Source organism: Amia ocellicauda, chromosome 21 (assembly GCF_036373705.1).
Source record: "Amia ocellicauda isolate fAmiCal2 chromosome 21, fAmiCal2.hap1, whole genome shotgun sequence".
In the NCBI taxonomy this organism is placed as follows: Eukaryota; Metazoa; Chordata; class Actinopteri; order Amiiformes; family Amiidae; genus Amia; species Amia ocellicauda.
In genome coordinates, this window is record NC_089870.1 from 2,436,542 (window position 1) to 2,457,332 (window position 20,791).

At 39.4% G+C, this 20,791-nt stretch overlaps 1 protein-coding gene across 2 annotated transcripts in view; it reads right to left on the reverse strand.

The window, feature by feature from the left end:
* The window catches only part of crip2 (cysteine-rich protein 2), a 32,044-nt gene extending 14,052 nt beyond the window's left edge, over positions 1–17,992 (reverse strand). For both annotated transcript variants that reach the window (XM_066694904.1, XM_066694903.1), the window contains exon 1: positions 17,837–17,992. In XM_066694904.1, the coding sequence (XP_066551001.1) occupies positions 17,837–17,879 (43 nt within the window). In that variant the 5' untranslated portion in view covers positions 17,880–17,992. The remainder of the gene's footprint in view (positions 1–17,836) is intronic.
* Positions 17,993–20,791: the final 2,799 nt, after the last annotated feature.

Here is a 20,791-nt window from a genome sequence, read left to right on the forward strand (position 1 = left end):
GAAGAAAATGTAATTAGTGAACAGAGCACAGTGAATGGGCATGTATTAGAATTACAAAACTGCACTCTACTTGCTAACAATAACTCTATTAGACAGGAACCAGACTCCTTAATTAAAGGTACATTATATTTCTCCCTAGGTTTCTAAACAAGCACAAATCCTGCCTGACTGTAATGTAGCACAGTATTTGTCAATTCCCATTCAGGTGTTTATACAAACCAAAGAGCTCATGAATACAGATGTGCAATACAGAAGTGCTATTTTTAACTTGTGGTTTATTTTCTCCCCTCTATTTATTATGTAGCTTCCCTGCCCTAGGCCCTGCACTAACATTAAGCACAACATGAAAACTCCAGGGGCATGTTTTCCTTTCATGTTGAATTGTATTCACACAAGAGAGAAATAAAATAATAAGGATTATTTTTTTTTATTCATATAATCTTCCTCCAAGAAACTGAGAGTAGGAGGGTCACAGAAATAGTTTGGAAAAAGCTCCCATGCAAGAGAGGTAAAGTGGACAGTTCTGTATATTTGGAGAGAAAATGGAATCTGGGGAATGCAATGTGTCAGAGGCCTGGGCTCTAATACTTGGGCACAGATGTGGGGGAAACTCAATCATCCCAAATACTACTGCAAGGTTGCCAGCGTGGACAAGAGTCTGCATTGTGGGGTGTATAGTGAGACGCCTTCATTTGGCCCTACACTCCCTGTGAGACACCAGTAAGCAGAGCTCTCTGGTACACAAATTAAACCAGAAGGGTTGTGGGCAGTGAGTGGGTCATAACTGATTGTTTCTTGACAGATCGGATAGCGTCGAACATAAGCACATAAGAAAGGTTACATAGAAAAGGGCCATTTCATCATAGTCATTCGGGGGCCAGAACCTTGGTGCTCCAAGAAGAATGTGTTTTCTGTATACGTCAGTTTCTAAACAAACAAGCCCAAAACCTGTGATGTGGTACTGGGGTATACAAGGAGCTGACAGTGAAAGCGCAGTGATTATGTTTTCATTTTATAAAAAATATTAAACAAATACATTCTCCTCCTCCACATATTTCTCCCAATTGCCAGGAACTGACTCTAGCCACCTGTTGCAAATATTAAGAAGGCGCCACTCAAAAGGCTGAGTCTTAATCTTCTATTTGGGCTTCAGTGTAGTGGTTATGAAATACTTTGGGGAATGGCTCTGCAGGAAGGAAAAAGGGTGTAGTAATGTGTATTGGTATGTCTATTGCAGTCCTTGTTTCCAGTTAAAAAACAGCCTGGCATTGTTTCCAGTACTTTTTATCGACCCCCTCATTTGTAATCACAAATCACTGGGCACTTTTGTTGTTTGTAATGAGGTCTGTAGTTGCAGCTGAAATTGTATGATTTTTTTTTAGTAATTCCAATATAGATGTTATAAAGCTATTTTGCATTTGAGGTACTTGTTGGCCCAGTTAAAATACTCTGAAATGCATTTCATATTGAAAGCAGAGTGCTGAAGTTACATAAAAAAGTGTAGGAAAGATATATGGTAATATCTGTGCCACTACAAACAGCTGTGGAGAACTAACAAAACTCAGTATACCTTGTCATTGTCAGGGCCTTGTAAAAAAAAAAAAATGCATGTAATGGTCATATACATTTTTTAGAGGGCAAAATGGATGCAGCATTTTTTGTCCCAATATACACTCACCTAAAGGATTATTAGGAACACCATACTAATACTGTGTTTGACCCCCTTTTGCCTTCAGAACTGCCTTAATTCTACGTGGCATTGATTCAACAAGGTGCTGAAAGCATTCTTTAGAAATGTTGGCCCATATTGATAGGATAGCATCTTGCAGTTGATGGAGATTTGTGGGATGCACATCCAGGGCACGAAGCTCCCGTTCCACCACATCCCAAAGATGCTCTATTGGGTTGAGATCTGGTGACTGTGGGGGTCAGTTTAGTACAGTGAACTCATTGTCATGTTCAAGAAACCAATTTGAAATGATTCGACCTTTGTGACATGGTGCATTATCCTGCTGGAAGTAGCCATCAGAGGATGGGTACATGGTGGTCATAAAGGGATGGACATGGTCAGAAACAATGCTCAGGTAGGCCGTGGCATTTAAACGATGCCCAATTGGCACTAAGGGGCCTAAAGTGTGCCAAGAAAACATCCCCCACACCATTACACCACCACCACCAGCCTGCACAGTGGTAACAAGGCATGATGGATCCATGTTCTCATTCTGTTTACGCCAAATTCTGACTCTACCATCTGAATGTCTCAACAGAAATCAAGACTCATCAGACCAGGCAACATTTTTCCAGTCTTCAACTGTCCAATTTTGGTGAGCTTGTGCAAATTGTAGCCTCTTTTTCCTATTTGTAGTGGAGATGAGTGGTACCCGGTGGGGTCTTCTGCTGTTGTAGCCCATCCGCCTCAAGGTTGTACGTGTTGTGGCTTCACAAATGCTTTGCTGCATACCTCGGTTGTAACGAGTGGTTATTTCAGTCAAAGTTGCTCTTCTATCAGCTTGAATCAGTCGGCCCATTCTCCTCTGACCTCTAGCATCAACAAGGCATTTTCGCCCACAGGACTGCCGCATACTGGATGTTTTTCCCTTTTCACACCATTCTTTGTAAACCCTAGAAATGGTTGTGCGTGAAAATCCCAGTAACTGAGCAGATTGTGAAATACTCAGACCGGCCCGTCTGGCACCAACAACCATGCCACGCTCAAAATTGCTTAAATCACCTTTCTTTCCCATTCAGACATTCAGTTTGGAGTTCAGGAGATTGTCTTGACCAGGACCACACCCCTAAATGCATTGAAGCAACTGCCATGTGATCGGTTGATTGGATAATTGCATTAATGAGAAATTGAACAGGTGTTGCTAATAATCCTTTAGGTGAGTGTACAATGCTTGGATTTGATAAACCATGTTGATGTTCAAGCCCAGATGATTCCACAAAAGCTAGAGACCATGAATACAGATGACCACAGCTGGAAGTCTTTCTTGTTTTAGAGTAAATCTGAAAATGAAGGAAATCCATTTTGATGCACAGTGAGCCCTTCATCCAGATTCAGGAACCTATATTGGCTGAAGTCAATGGGACATTTCAGCCTGTGTGAAGCCAAGTTCAGCTGGCCACAAGAACATCATCAGGACATCTTTCTTAAGGATTTCCCCAAGCCAGGGTCAGCAGATGTATGCGAATCTCCATTAATACTCTTTCTAAATATATTACGCTGCTTAACAATACAAACCAAGTGCCCCTGCTGTGTACTGCATACCCCTCCTTCAGGAAACACCTTTCCTTTATCTGAGGGATCCAAATGGGGCCATGTCCGTAGCTATTTCCTCTAGTCCACTCCAGAGAAAGGGAATACAGGGGGATATTTCCTGTCATTTTCCACTGGGCCACACCGAACTTTAACTCTGGGCACTGTGGGAATGTTCAGCCTTTGACTTCTTTGTGCACAGAAAGATAATGAGTCTCAAAATAGACGTGAATAGAGGAGAAGCACAAATTGGGCGTTGGATGACATAGTTGGTTAGCAGGTGGTTATCTCACCATTCACAGCTGTAGTGGTACTGATAAGTCAAGTTCCAATCTCTTGTCCCTTAGGGTAAATGTAAATGTTGCTGCTCACTTCTGAGGTAGACTGAACAGATTCGCTTGCACTATAGTTAGCTTCCTGCTTGTAAAGGTATCTCTCCTATAATAACATTACAAAGATTTGTTTGCATTCTAGAAAGTGCCCTGTGCTCTAATACTGCAATGCTATCAAAACATCAAAAGGTGCTGGTTCCAAGTTTCTCTGTGTAAAAGGTCACTGTTTTCCCTCATGCTGTTTCCAGCTAAGGATCTTGGGAGTCAAGATGTTTCTTGTAGTTGGCAACCAGGTTTGCACACATCTCAGGAGGGATTTTGTCCCACTTCTCTTTGCAGATCCTCTCCAAGTCATTAAGGTTTCAAGGCTGACGTTTGACAACTCGAACCTTCAGCTCCCTCCACAGATTTTCTATGGGATTAAGGTCTGGAGACTGGCTAGGCCACTCCAGGATCTTAATGTGCTTCTTCTTGAGCCACTCCTTTGTTGCCTTGGGTCATTGTCATGCTGGAATACCCATCCACGACCCATTTTCAATGCCCTGTCTGAGGGAAGGAGGTTCTCACCCAAGATTTGACAGTACATGGCCCCGTCCATCGTCCCTTTGATGCGGTGCAGTTGTCCTGTCCCCTTAGCAGAAAAACACCCCCAAAGCATAATGTTTCCACCTCCATGTTTGATGGTGGGGATGGTGTTCTTGGGGTCATTCCTCCTCCTCCAAACACGGCGAGTTGAGTTGATGCCAAAGAGCTTGATTTTGGTCTCATCTGAGACCACTTTCACCCAGTTCTCCTCTGAATCATTCAGATGTTCATTGGCAAACTTCAGACGGGCCTGTACATGTGCTTTCTTGAGCAGGGGGGCCTTGCGGGCGCTGCAGGATTTCAGTCCTTCACAGCGTAGTGTGTTACCAATTATTTTCTTGGGGACTATGGTCCCAGCTGCCTTGAGATCATTAACAAGATCCTCCCGTGTAGTTCTGGGCTGATTCCTCACCGTTCTCATGATCATTGAAACTCCGCGAGGTGAGATCTTGCATGGAGCCCCAGACTGAGGGAGACTGACAGTTATTTTGTGTTTCTTCCATTTGCGAATAATCGCACCAACTGTTGTCACCTTCTCACCAAGCTGCTTGGCGATGATCTTGTAGCCCATTCCAGCTTTGTGTAGGTCTACAATCTTGTCCCTGACATCCTTGGACAGCTCTTTGGTCTTGGCCATGGTGGAGAGTTTGGAATCTGATTGATTGATTGCTTCTGTGGACAGGTGTCTTTTATACAGGTAACGAGCTGAGATCTAATCTCAGCTGGTTACCTGTATAAAAGACACCTGGAAGCCAGAAATCTTGCTGATTGATAGGGGATCAAATACTTATTTCCCTCATTAACATGCAAATGTATAACTTTTTTTAAATGTGTTTTTCTGGATTTTTTTGCTGTTATTCTGTCTCTCACTGTTAAAATACACCTACCATTAAAATGATAGACTGATCATTTCTTTATCAGTGGGCAAACGTACAAAATCAGCAGGGGATCAAATACTTTTTTCCCTCACTGTATATAATAGATCTGACACTCTGTGGATAGGGAAGAAAAGACAATACAGTAACTTTTTATGGCAATTACCTAATAATGCCCATGAAGTTAATTTAATTAGTGACTTACCCTCCTAATCACAGTCAAAGACTCAAGGGTCAAGATAACAAGCAAATGCCAGTTGGTAGTGCTCTAGGCTCCCAGGACACAAACCCCAGTGAGGCAGTGAGAGGTAAATAGCCAGTGCTGGACTTCTCTTAAATTAAATGCTTCTCCTTCTCCTTCTGTTGTTGTTAAGCTGACGGGTGTTTAAAGATATGATTTATGACTGGGATGTTTTTATTTTCTCTTCCCCCAGTTGTTTATTTACTGTCTCGTTGTTAGGCCATTACTTTAAAAGCTAATAGCATTAGTTCAGGGGAAACAAAGGGGAGAGGCTAAATATTTCAAATATGTTAAAATATTTAATTCCGTCTGCAAGAGTTCCTTTGTTCTTCTCCACTAATTTCCATCCATATTCAGAAAACAGCTGTCCAAGTATAATCTGTTCCTTGTTAAAATCTAAATATATAAATTAAAGTTGTATACAAGTAATTTTTTAGTGCATCTTTTATTCCCATTAATGTAGGGTAACTCCTGCAGTATCCAATCAGGGGTAGGATATAAGAACATTTCCACTGAATTGAATAACCCCCAGAGCACAGTAAAGTCCATTATTAAGAAATGGAGAGAATATGGCATAACTGAATCTGCCTAGATCAGGCCATCCTAAAAAACTGAGTATCCGGGCGAGAAGGGCACTAGTCAGGGAGGCCACCAAGAGGCCTATGGCAACTATAAAGGGGTTAGTCTTCCACGGCTGAGCTGGGAGACACTCTGCATACTGCAGCAATATCCCGGGTGCTTCACAAAAGTGGCCTTTATAAGAAGTGGCAGAAATCAAATCTCGGCCAGAAGGCATGTGTGAGTGGAGGAAGATTCTATGGTCTGATGAGACTAAAATAGAGCTTTTTGGCCTCAATGCTAAGCGCTACGTGTGGCGTATGCCTAACAGTGCAAATCATCCTGATAACACCTTTCATACCGTGAAGCATAGTGGTGGCAGCATTATGCTATGAGGATGCTTCTACATCAGAGCCTGTAAAGATAGAGGGCAAAATGGATGCAGCAAAGTACAGAGAAAGAAAACCTGCTGAAGTCTGCAAGAGACCTGGGACTTGGGAGAAGATTCATCTTCCAGCAGGACAATGATCCCAAACATACACTACCGATCAAAAGTTTCAGAACACCCCCATTTTTCCAGTTGTTATTGAAATTTTAGCAGTTCAAGTCCAGTGAATAACCTGAAATGGTACAAAGGTAAGTAGTAAACTGCCAGAGGTTAAAAAAAAGTTTAGGTTACCAAAAACTGAAAAATAATGTACATTTCAGAATTATGTACTGTGTTATTACACACTTTTAAGCATTATTTGGCAGTTACACGAAGCTCCTTTACATAGACGTTACACTGTATTCCTACAATGCACACATCATTTGAAAGCTTATTCTCTCATTCAGTTTTATGACATATTCTGGAACCAGAAGAGAAGCACACAGATTTGGTGCCCTTTTAAGGTTACCAGAGGGGTTTGTCAGCTTAAGGGGTTACATTTTGTTAAAATGATTCCATGATTCAATGATTTCTTTAGTTCCAATTGTTTATTTGTTCTGTGCTTTACACTGAGACATTAAACTGCGTAAATTTCAATAAAAACTGGAAAAACTTAGGTGTTCTAAAACTTTTGACTGGTAGTGTACAGCCAAAGCCACACTGGAGTGGCCTGAAAAAAAAGGTCAATATCCTGGCGTGGCCCAGTCAAAGCCTGGACCTCAATCCAATTGAGAATATGTGGAAAGAGTTGAAAAGGTGCCCATCCAACTTGATGAAGCTTGAGCAATTTTGCAAAGAAGAATGGGCAAAAATTTCAGTGTCCAGATGTGCAAAGCTGGTAGAGACTTATCCACATAGACTCATGGCTGTAATTGCTGACAAAGGTGCTTCTACCAAATGTTTCAAATAAGGGGGTGATTACTTATGCATTCAATTACTTTCTGTTTTGTATTTGTAATTAAAGTAGAACAATTTGCAGATTATATTTTTCACTTTGACATTATGGACATTTTCTGTGTTGATCAGTGGCAAAAGCTCCTGATTAAATTAATTCTGATTTCATGTCGTAACACAATGAAATGTGGAAAAGTCCAAGGGGGGTGAATATGTTTGAGAGCCACTTTAGCTGGGTGCTGATGGCGTTGGGGATGTCCTCAGAAGTAATTTTTTTTGTTATTATTTTAAAAGACGTGAATGTCAGAGGCGATTCTAGGGTATGTGGGGCCCCCGGGCAAAATAATTCCTGAAGGTGATACCGTGGGGTTTTCTCCCGTGAGAGCGGGGGGTGGGGGGGTGCAGCAGAGTTTTCTTCCGTGAGAGCGGGGGGGTGGCAATAACATACAATTAACTGCCCCTGCCTCTCTTTCACAGACACCAACTGCCATGGCAACCATGAAGAACAGATGCTTCGTTGTCATGGAGAGGAGCAGATTGTTTTTTTTAATTCACTCACGGAACTCAGAACTCCAGATAGCAACAAGGGTGTATTTAAATATTTTTTATGTCTGCAGTGTATGAGTACAGTCAGCCCTGGCAAGAAGCAATCTGAAGGGCTGAACTCCTTTGTCTCGTCAATTCAATAAAAATCATGTTCCATATAAATCTATGGCCTATTATTTCCAAAAGAATTAGGACAACAGAGCAGACAGATACCAAAAGACAAGTTATTCACACTGTGTTTTGCAAAGTGTAAACCAGACCTTGGCTTTGATGCCAGCTGCAATCTGAGCTGCATTCCATCCTCCCTTAACCAATGTTTTTTTCTTCTAACATTGTGATGTGCATTGGTAGATATACAGGTCCCTCAGCATAAATTATTAGCACGGCACTGTTAGCACAAATATCCCAATTCATAACAGGGATGTACAGTATGTCATGGAATACAGCCTAGCATCCACAGTTAACCACGTTTTGGTGTAATGCATTTAAGATTATGTATTTTTTCACCAAGGTATTTCTGATTTCCATAGTTGATTTTAATCAACTGACATTTGGGACTATCAGAATGTATGCATATTCCTTGTTAATTTGCATCAGCTTTGATTTAGTGTGTCATTGGCACATGCATTCAATTTTATTCAAATCCATTCTAGAAACTGGATGATAATGTTTGACATTTAAAATACTTAGTATTTAGGCCAGCCGTTAGCCTTAATGCAAACAATCTTTGCTCCCAATAATCTTAACTTAAATTTCTCTTATACATAGTGCATTTTTGTGCTGCTCAAAATGAAAATTGCTTGATTTCAAGACATTTCATTTTACAATTGAAGGGAAGGGAAGAATTGATTCAATACACTGGACACTGCAGTACAGCCCAGCAACCATCCTCTAATAATACTGCCTTTATACTACTGTATATACTATTGTATACTAAGGTAAAATATGCACTTTGGGTGTTTACCTGGAGAAAATGTAACAAAAACACACACTAAGCTGTTGTGCTGCCAAAGGCCACTTAGTCCCCAGTCATAGGCGACCAGTTCCTACAGTAGAAGGCTCATCTGAAAGAGGACACCTGCTATTTAAATTAAGTAATTTGATTGTAATGCAATTCTGATAACCAAACATGAATCAAGGGAGTAGGTAAAAAACTAAAAAAAACAATCATGTCAATGCTTTATTGCTTCCGTTTCATTCTTATAATAATTAATTCAATTTAGCAGGCCCGTCGTCGTGAGCAAATTCATTGATTAACTGCCTTATTAAGTGCATCCTAAGCAAAACAACATGAAATAAGACAGCATTTAAAAAGAAGTCGACGTTATTACCCAAGCGGACAGAGTAGTTTTATATCTTTGAAAATGCCTGTGTTGAGGACCAGCATGAAGGTAATGAGATTAATCGTTTCAAAACAACAGCTGCAATTAAGTGGGCATTACCAAGGGGAAACAATCAACTGGAACTGGTAGTTCAAGGCCATATGGGTGTGTGCCTCCTTCAGTGCTGTATACTTAACCATCGTTAATTACAGAGGGAATGGAAAGGATTCCAATACCCACACTGATAACACCAGCAATAAAGCTCTGAACCACTCACAATATCTCTATGAAACTTAGAATGTTTTTGTTCATGTACACAATTTCTTCAAGGAGACCAAATGTAAAGGCTTGGTCACCAGTGGTTATTAAAGATTTGTTGACCTGTGGTTAATGTGAAGGCATGGACATCAGTGTTTAATGTAAAGGTATGGTGGCCATGAAGTTTCCTGGTTCAAGTCCTGGTTCTGCCCCTGACTCAGTGTGTGTCACCCTGTGGGATTCAGGCATGCCAAATGGCATGCTGTAAGTGGCAAATTTCAATGAGGGTCAGGCTCTGAAGAGAAACTTGAAAGTCTAACGTAATTTGAACAGTGAACTCCACAATAATTGTCTTTGAAAACGGGGCATAAAAACATGTTTTCACTATCTATTTTGTATATATTGTTTTGCAACGAGATGCCATCCCTAAAAAACACAGGTAGCCCAATTAGGCAAAAATAGTAAGGGACTAGTAACACTGCAGTTATTCAGTCTTCCCAATTTAAACTTGTGACTTAGAGCAGATGTTCCCAAACTGGGGTCCGCGGCAAGCTAAGAATAAGGTTTTATGTTCTCAATTATTCCTTTAATTAATGTAGATCAGGCAGTTGTGGCATTTTTTGTAGGTGGGGGTCCTCAGCCACAATCTATTTGGCAAAGGGGTCCTTGTGCAGAAAACGTTTGGGAACCTCTGACTTGGAGGACATTTGGCACAACTGAAACCTCACATGTAAACACAGCAATTGTGATCTGACCTTCAGAAGTGTAAAACTCCTATTGTGAGGGACTGTGCAGAAGTACAACATATATGTCTATACATGTTCAAGCTCATAATAGCAAGCTTGCCGACATTCACATTTTTCAGTGAATCATTTATTTAGTGATAAACAACATTATTGGCCAATGCATCACAGGAATACATTGGTATAAAAATGTAGAATCGTCAAAAAAAGGTTAACAGAAGTGCTGTTTAAAATTGTATTGCTGTTCATGTACTTCACTTGCATCTCTACGGAGGATACATTTCTGCTAGAATTCTTCTGCCAAAATCGCTGTTTACTCTATGGGTAGATTTCTCTCACCATTATAAACAGTAATAAATCACACATAGTGACTGATAACCAGCATTCTTGTTTTTTCTGTATTTATCTGGGGTCGATCTTCCAGCTGCATCACAGATATCGTCAGAGATATAATTTTATCCAAAGAGTTTATTTATTATACATGGCAAGCATACAAAAATGAAAGCTACTGAAAATGACAGTATTTGTGCAAATGTTATCCTTGATGAACTAATGTTTGGCCAACATATCATAATTATTTTATTCACAATTCAAAATATTTAGGGATTAGAACATTTGTACAAGTAAGTACATTGAAAAGAAAACTTTTATCCTGATGTAAAAAAATTACATGAATAACATTTTATCATCTGTAAAGTCTGGGATATAGTTTTAGTAATCGATCCCTAGGATCAACTCATTATGTGCTTTTTAGTTATTTTACCAGAGGCTGATAAAATCATACAGTTCTAGTTTAATTAAGTTCCAGTTCCTTATTTGATGCGTGAAAAGGGTTACACTCAGACACTATCATATCAGATTTCATTTTAAGTAGCTGATTGGATATCAGTTACAGTACCAGATTGCAGGAAATGGCCTATGTGGGCCTCTAACTGTACCCCCAACCAACCCTGTGTGCATCTCACTTTCCACATGATGTAATACAATGTTGTTCAAAATATGTGGGGAAAACCCTGCTCGTGGATATTACACTAGTGATGTAGTCTCAGGGAGGTTAGAAAGGTATTAGTGGAAATTATTTTGACATACAACTGCTGGATTAAACTCCTTTTTTGTCAAATCTACTTATGGGAGGAAGGAGCATGGAAAAAATAACCAGTTTTGCTTTAAATCACTGCTTTTGTTAAATACACCCCTAATTGCAATAATGACTAAGACTGCTTTTGAACAGAAATCTTATAGCCTAACCTCTGCAGACAGCAAGCAAAGAAGATGACAAGTGCATTTTGTTGTTGCTATAGCCTACTTTACTTGAAATACCAAATACAAAAAATTAAAAATAAACATTGCCATGGCTACCATGCCAGACATTTGGGAGCAAGGACTGTGTCTGTATGTGGAGTGCTTTATTTATTTAGGTCTATTGATTGATTTTTCTTCCCTGCTTCTGTTCTTTTCCTGTGGCACTTTCAAAACCAACAATAACTGGCAACCATAAAGCCAGTTCATTGTTTTTGTGCAGGGTTTAGTTTTTAGAGACTTGTCACAAATCACCCACAGTATAGAAAGAGTGAGCTTTTATTGTGCTGACATTTTATAGCTGCCTACAGTACAGGCGTGAACATTGCCACAGGGAAAGAGAACCCAACCCTGAATTGTTGAATACCACCTACACCTACATTCTATGAACATGAACTCCTCATCAAATAGAAAAATTAAAAATATATATTCCAGCTGGACTACAGTCTTGACAGCAGATGTATTACTGTGCCCTTTTCTGGAAAGCTTATCTAACACTGAGGTTTTTTAACTTTTGAAAACAGGACTAGATAGATAGGTTTGTGTTGCAGGGGCAGTGTTGCAGGTGATGATGCAGGGTCTGTAAAGCCAAAATACATAGGCGGATCGCAAATAAGGGAGAGAGAGGGAGAACACACACCACCATATATATATATATATATATATTTTTTTTTTTAAACGAGCATGGATATCTATTGCCTGGATAATTATAAATAAGTTTGGGTACCTCCTTGGATATATTTGGGTTTGCTTTGGCATTATAGCAATTTTATATGCATATCAGTGGCCCAATTTCCCCATGTTTACAATCCGTGGTGACCCATCTGCTGTGTCCTATCCATGCTTGTCCTCGTTGTAGCTCAATGGCCGTGCTGCACACATGATGTGGTAATGGAAACTCAATAAACAACCATTTTGTTCAGCCTCACTGGAGCTTCACAGAGAGAGCCATATCTGCTGCCAGGACTAAATACAAAAAAAAGATAAAATAGTCTAGGAGAAGTTGATTCAGGGTTTTAATTTTTACACGGCAATGGCCAACATCCACAACAATATCTTTGTGCGGGGGAAATCTGCAGTGAGAGCACCATTCAAAATTATTCTGTGCGTGCGTGGCCCAAAAGCATTAACCACTTTTAATGGGGCTTTGATGTCTTAGGCTAGTGTTCAAATATTTCAGATTAACAGTTCAATCTACTGTTGTGGACCATGTTACATAAAACACATCACCACCACTTGTGCTTTCCATGAGTTAAACAGTCTTCCTCAAAGTACCTTAACGCATTGCTGTCAGTGAACCACAAAGTAAAAAAGATGTCTTGTGCACCTGACATCAGAGCTTTTCCTTGATACGCCGAGTGTGCTCAAGATGATAGGTAACTTTCACCCACAAGAGCAACTGTTGTCTAAACACAAGGGCATCTTCAGGAAAGTGGCAACAACTTTGCCTGAAGAGAAGATTGTCCCCCAACCTAAAAAAAAAACATTACAGCAGAAACCTCATTATTGAAGCCCTACCACTCAGATGGAGAAGGTCCAGACTTGCTTGGCTTCCAGTAGCTAATGCAATTCCAGTGCAAACTGCACACCAGATGAGGGGCTCAAATCCTGACTGCAGGCGGGGTTTCCTGTCGCTTTCCCAAGCTCTATGAATACTGTGTGACTTCACTTGGCCAAGCTTCCCTCCAGACACTTCCTTCCACCACTGTTCAGAATTAAAACCCCGGGCCAAAAAAAAACACATGATCTCACTCCATCTCAGAAAAATCTTTGTCCAGGAAGGCGACTTCCCTGCTCAACAGAAGCCTTCAGGTCCCCACACAGTGACGCACTCCTTTAAACAGTGTGTCTGCATCATTTCATTTTGGATTCTAGACACAGATGAGAGGGTATAACTGAATGAAGCGGTTTTGACCACCACAAGGAAAAAAAACGAATTCTTCAAAGGCTTTGGAATTGAGTCACAAGAAATTGAAGGGCAAGTGCTGTGGCAGGTGAATTTGGTTTCATTGTGAAGAACAATACTGTTCTGCAGCACTGTAATTACCAAAAAAAGGCTGAAGCTATTTGAAGAATTAATCTGGGAACTAGAGTGATTCCCATTGCAAAGACAAACAAGGTTTTTAAGGAAGGTTGTGAACAGGAACAAATGTTATAGGTCAGGGGAAATTATATAACCAGGCCGATGACAGTAATATAGTCACAGAAGCAAGTAGCAAAAACATGCAAGAGCATTACATAACACTGGTGAGAGTTAAGTGCTGTATATGCCTGAGGATTTACTCTAGTAAAGTCTAGTATTACTCAAAACACATTTATTACATTGATTACACTACATGTAATTTGAAATCCTAGGATAAAAAAGTAAGGTGTATTATGTAAGCAGCTTAAGATGATTTGCTGGTGTGTGTGTGGGGGGGGGGGTACAGAATACAGAAGATCTCAAGAGAGCTGTCACTCTGGAATTATGGGTAGACTTTAGTTCTTTGTACAAAGAAAAATAGACTGTGAAAAGGGTGGGCAGCTAGGAAATGAGGAATAGTTACAGCATTAGCACTGCACTGGGAAAAAAGGCTCCCTGGGCTCCAGTTGATTCTCATGCCCCAGTGTTATTGTTATTAGCATCAGCCACATTGTTTGTCATGTCCTGGGTCCATCAGGGATATCACTCCCTGTGTTCTCTCTTTGCACAGCTGGGCATGGCTCTCTAACCTCCTACAGGATGTCCCAAGCTTGGGACTATCGCTCCCCTTCAGATGATGCTTTTCCTTGAGACACATTTTCTTACCCAGGTTACTACACATCCTACTCATATTGGTTTCAAAAGCACACTTGCTAGATCAGTTGATAGAATATGATTCTGCAGGGGAGTGTGGGTAATTGACTGACATTTGTTGTTTTTTTAAAAAGGGCTAAATCTGACGTGTTTCATATCACTTGTGCCCTCAGGTCCTCAGGTCATTATAGGTCAAAGCAGTCTATGGGGTTTTGAATTTATATTATTGGATTGTCAAGGCTCTGGACTCCAGTTTGCTTTATTTTATTATGTTTTTATTTTCTTATCTGTTTTGTAATCCTCTTTAAAAAAAAAATGGATTTTTCCACTAGACACTCAGGGATTTTGAAAGGAAATCATTTATGAAACTACATTATGCAAAGGGGTAGATCTCCTTAATCCAAGATCGCTAGGTGTAACCCACACACCTCAGCAGACGACTGCATTTCACCAACTTACTGCAGGTAAATATGTTCAAAGAGAACATTTGTTTCATGATGTACTGCAAAATACCACAGTCAACCAGTAACTAGAATCGCATTCCCTTTGCTTTTTGTTTTTTTTAAACCACATAAGTAGTAAATATTGCCTAAACAGCTTCTTGAGAAAACCATCTGGTTGCAGCTGCTACATATAACTCCTTCCAATCGTGAACAGTCTTGCCCCCTTGCACCTTATCTGAAGAGTGCTAAAGCTCTGGTAGTCAGGTCCATCATAATAGTCCAATGAACATGGCTTTCTGACAATATGTAAGGTAAGGCCTCTAACAGCCAGCAATAGCAGCAGAATAGCCAACTGTCAATAATGCTCACACAAACCAACTAGACTTGTTGTAATGATACTAATCTCATTCCCATTTTATTCAACTGTGTAGGAATTAAGAAAACAGTTTCTTTGTGTCCTACATCTAGAAACATTTAAAAATTCCAGAACTAAAAAGGCATTGCCATTCAACTAAAAATTATATTATTCTTGATATGTAAAATGTGCTTAAATCTCAGAAGAACTGGATCAGACGAGTCTCTATAGGCACATCTCTATATATGAAGCTCAAGACAGACCCATGCGAAGGGACTGTAACACAATGCAGTGTACCCGATAATGTCACACAGTCTACCTGCTTTGATGAACCATAGTCTTACCACTCTACCTCCCTGGCAGCTGTCCTGTTAAACCAGTGCTGAAATCATCAAAATGTGTGGCCCTGAAACATGACATCCTTATCAATCTTTCCTGGGAGGCAATTTTTTTAATAAAAATGGCAGTGTTACAAATCCACCACCAGGCAGACTGCACCTCCTCACATGCTGGAATGGCTCCACAGTAAAGGAGACTAAAGGCCTCTTGAGTCTTCTGTTTATTTAATTGGTTTATGGTGATGTCATCAAGATAGAAATGCAAATAGGGGCACTGCAGACTTGTTGCTAAAACAAACTGAATTCTTTCTGAAGAAGAATTAGCCTACTTATTTTTGACTTATATCAATTTATTTTATACATTTCCAACTTAAACATTGATTGATTGAGTGGCTCACCAGCTCGACCTGGTACTAGCACATAGGGTAGTGAATCTGCCAAATGGTCATGGGTCTGTGGTTTTAAACCCTGCCAAGTTGCTGGTTTCAGATAGAAAGTTCTTGATTGTGCCTTGCCAGTAGAGGAGGGAAATTTACTTTGGTTTAGTGCACCTAAGTATGAGCCCTTATAAACTCTCACACAGAAAACTTGTTTCCAAATTCCAAATTCTGAGCATAAAGCAAATGGGATCCATCTTAAACAGCTCTTGACTACATTTGATCTAGTGGTGTCTTCCAGGTGTTTCTGCAATCTGAAATATATTTTATAACAGGATTTGCATAGCATATTCTCACTGATATCCTAAACTGCCTCATGACAAATGGTGGCACTATGATCTGCTGATTTGCTGACCAAAAACATCAAAAAGGCTCACTAGGTTGGTTGAAAGGTTGGTTATCTTTTCATTCCCCAACAGAATAATACACTGTACTTGTGCACTTGCTGCAATAATATACTTTGCATTTTACAATAAAAACAAGAAGGCTTTCCCCACCTCTCAAATTAACTACCAGACATCCCGATCTACAGATCAACACATCTGTGGTTCCCCAGATGCACCAAACAGAACGCAATATTCTGAACATCACTTTTTTTTCTTCAGAAACTACTGGCCTTTTTTTAAGCATTGGCAATAAGTAATGAAATCATTGAGAATTTACTTTCCACAAAGCTTTAGACTTTACATATAGAGATAGAGAAATGCGTTACACCCAAAGCTAATATTTTTAAGTTTTACCTTACAGGAAAGAAACTGCACTCAATGACCAAGTCTATTTTGTTTTTTGTTTGTTTGTTTTATGCATGGGATGAATGTGGGGGAATGCAGTTTATGCATAGACAAAGTCAGGACAAAAGCGCTTGAGTTATCATTGCATCTATATGTTAGACAAGGCTGAAACAAGTGCTAAATGAATGATCTTCTACAGTTTAAAGCTGAAATTACTTGCAATAACCAGATAAGTTTCCACCCTGAGGCATCAGTAAGATGCCATATTTTGTTTCTCAATATGTTGTACTTTTATGGACCTTGTGCTCCTGAGGGATAGTCACGAAAATGTCACGATTCAAATTATATATAAGGATATGTATTTTTGTCGTCATGCTTCCACCACATGACTTTATACATGTTCAAGTTTTGAGTGTGCGTGTGATGTCCATATGAATACAAAATTAAAATCCAGAAAATCAACAGATATGCTAATTACACAATAACTATCTATACACACAGTCCCGTGGTGTGTTTACCAATTTACAGCAAAATAATTATGAAGAAAATCCAGAAGTTGACCAAACAGACATTACCTCAGGATTACTAGATATTTGAACAGGGCACAAGCTTCACACTGCTTATTTCCTTTACATGGACTCTTCTTATGGTGCAAATTCAAACAATGAAATGCTTTAAGCTGTATCTGCAATAGTGTAGTACAAAATCAACAGGTTTTATTTACATTCATAAAAATAGTGACATTTATCAATATCAGCATTGATAATGGATACTCATTTCAAAACTAAAATGTTATATGAAAACAAATTCCTGTTGTACGCATGACTAAATAAATCGTATTATGAATGCAACCTTTACATACATCCTTGACGATTGTGACATTACCCATTAAAAAAAACAATTCTGGTATGCAAATAAAATGCAATCCAATCCAAACATGCACGCTATTGTGAATACATTATGCTAGTGTTTCATGTACTTAAAATAGTAAAATAGGATGCTAACTGTAGACCCCCATACACATTTTTATGTGAAAAGTAATACATTTAACAAACAAAAATGATGTCCGTTTTAATTGTAGTATAATGACGCCCATGATCACAAAGCAAATCCCAGACACAAGATTTTCAAAAAAAAAAAAAAATATATATATATATATATATATATATATATATATATATATATATAACCAATATGAGCTATATAAATATGCATATATATATATATATATACACACACATACATACATACATAGGCTATATACATTATGCATATTACTTCTGTAGAATATCATTTTTAAATAGCCAATATGTGCTATATATCAGGGAATAAAACAATTCGAAGGAACGGGCATTTCTTTACATTTGCACTGGGTGCGTTCAAAGCATTTTTGTTTAGGTAGGAAAACGTCACTTACCGAAATACACCGTTTTGTCGCATTTTGGACACTTGGATGCCATGATGATTTTAATGAAGACCACGGTCTGTTCTTCTCCAGCAGAGTGCGGTCCTTCCTCTCCCTCTGTCTCTTCTCAGGCACAAGTGCTGTGCTCAAGGCTGGGAGCATCCCTCGCAAAGCCCCGCTTCTTTATTGCATACCCCGCCTCTAACCCGCCTTTCACTCCTCGGCAGCCCCAGTTCGCTTTCTGATTGGCCAGGCCCGCAGTCAATCACATGGTGGGGTGTGGGTGCGCTGAAAACCACGCTGGGAGGGCTGCTTCTTTGCAGAGAGAGTTCATGGGGCTCAATGGTGCTTTTCAATCTGCCCTGAATAACGTTGCATTACAAATTGCTTTAACTGCATGGCCAAAAGCACTGCCGTACGGCAAAGCTGCAATTCCAGCAGCTGTTTGTATGTCTTTTTCCAAAAAGTTTCCTGTCTGCTAGGGTTATGCAGATATTTCACATGTAAATTAACGACGTTAACAATTAGTCGTTGAATTTTTTTAACTGATCAGATATTTTAGTTTTGTTAAAGAGCAAACGCATTTTTTGTGAATGTCATTTAAGTATCAATGTCATACTTCTATATAAATTTATCTCAATTTAATTTAATAAATATGTACACTTTTCTTTGGATGTGAGGTCTTCTACGCCAGATAAATTAGATGCAGTTCACTATGTAAAATACATTACTTTCTAAATTAGTTTACCTAACATTTTTGAGTTTCTGTGTGGCAGCTGTGACTTAGATCAGTCAAGTCAAAGAACAATGATGCTGTATCCTTCAGGGAAAATAATCTGCAGGCGGTCAGCGGTCCCTTCATTATTGTTTACTCATCTGTGACTATCCTCTCCACAAACCCCATTTTCAGGTCAGCAATCCAATTCTTGCCATTAAAATATTATCTGATGCTTAGTTAGGCTTGCATTTCCCAATTTGGACATAAGTGAATCCAGTCACTTTTAAAGTACACACACACACACACACACACACACACACACACAAAGAGAGAAAGAAGGTGGTTATATGTCTCAAACTAAATAATGATCCTTATAAAAGTTTACCACTGGGAGTTTCCATTGTCCCATTGTAGTTATCTTGGTTTCCTACACTGTGTCAAATTAAATGTATAATATAATACAGTGTGTAGACCAAACAGGAACAAACATGTTTCGCCCTGTAGGCTTCATCAGCGTTCTTGACCATATATTTTGCATTATCATACCTAGTCATACTTTTACATGATTGAATTGGCTCCTCCTACTCCATATGTGGAGTGACTGTGACTGTGACTGAGCAGAGCAGCAGGAAGGAAATATAGTCTGCATGTCTAATACATTTACCTTTCAATTTACCTTTTCAAAGCCAACTGTCCACCTCAGGATCAGCCCAGTTGTACAGCACCACTGAGGTTTTATTGATATCACTTGGATATGCCTTAGACTAGAGAATACGCATATGGGCTGTGCAATACCACTCTTAGAAACATTTACTATAACAAAGTGTGGTATTATATTAGTTTAGTGTGGTCATGTAAAATGTAAATACAATTCATTTGGGACACGGATGAAAGCCGTGGTTAAATTTTAGGATGTCAAGGGAATTCAAGGTTGCACTGGAGCCAGACAGGAGCTGTTGCTGGAACTAGACTGCAGGCAATGTACTACTCTATGTGTGAACGGAGCTCAAGGTGAATAAGAACAGATTTTTTTTATTGGCTAAAAAATACATTAGAATCTGGTGTCACTCTTTGTAATTTGATTCCCTGCTGTATCCAAACATGAGCAGAGCACGGGGGTGTAGGAAATTAAGATCAAGATCAGTACAGAGCTGAAGGTGTGTTTGACATGCTTGATGGTTGACCACAATGAGAGGATGAGGCTGTTGGAGCTCTGTAGCGAGGTGCAGAGTGTGGTGAGGAGTGGGGAGAACAGTGGAACAGCACACTTGTTAGATAAATTCCTCTTTTAATCAGAGCCAGACCCTGTAATCCCTGGCCTGTAGCTGGCAATGGCCTCAGAATCAGAAGCAGGCAGGTGCTTAAATGCCATTCCTTTCAAGGCCTCTGTCAATTGCTGCCAGGCCAACTTGGCTCACAGTCTCCAACTCCAATTTCCTGGCAGGTTAAATGGCCAGTGCTTTATTAGCAAAACAAAACTCCTAATTTTATCAAATCAAAGAGACCTTTTAAATGCCAATGCAGACTCTTAAATACATTTCTAGAGTAATCACTAATCAGATGTCATTGCAGTATGAAGTCACCAAGATGGGATTTGGATATGGTGTTTGGATATGTTGGAAAAAGGTGTAGAAAAACTAAAGTACTTTAGTTGCTCAATTCTACATTTGGTCCCCCCTCCCCTGTTGATCTGACCTGATAAATGCATTGTTTTCTTATTGCTGAAAATGTAATTATGAGTTTAGCCCAGCATTTTAATTGTTCAACGAATATGTTGTGATGCATCTTGAGACAAAGAGAAAGTTAACATACAACAGGAATACAGGTCCTGCATACATAGACACTAAAGTGTCTGTCACAATGGCCTTGATATGAAACAGTGGGACTGGCATTGTCAATTATTATTATTATTATTATTATTATTATTATTATTATTATTATTAGTAGTAGTAGTAGTAGTAGTAGTAGTAGTAGTAGTAGTATTAGTATTAGTATTATTTATTTCTTAGCAGCTGCCCTTGTCCAGGGTGACTTACAAAATATAAGAGCAATAGAAAGTGCAATAATACTGTGGACAATGGAGGCAGGCTCTCCTGCTCCCTCAGCCCTCAGCAGCTGATGAGGATAAATGTTTGTACTGTTTATCTACTAGGGTGACAGATAAGCTCATCACCAAATGACTTTTGAATGGAACGCTTGATAATGGAAAGACCAATGCACCAGTCAACGAGACATGACAGCAGATAAAC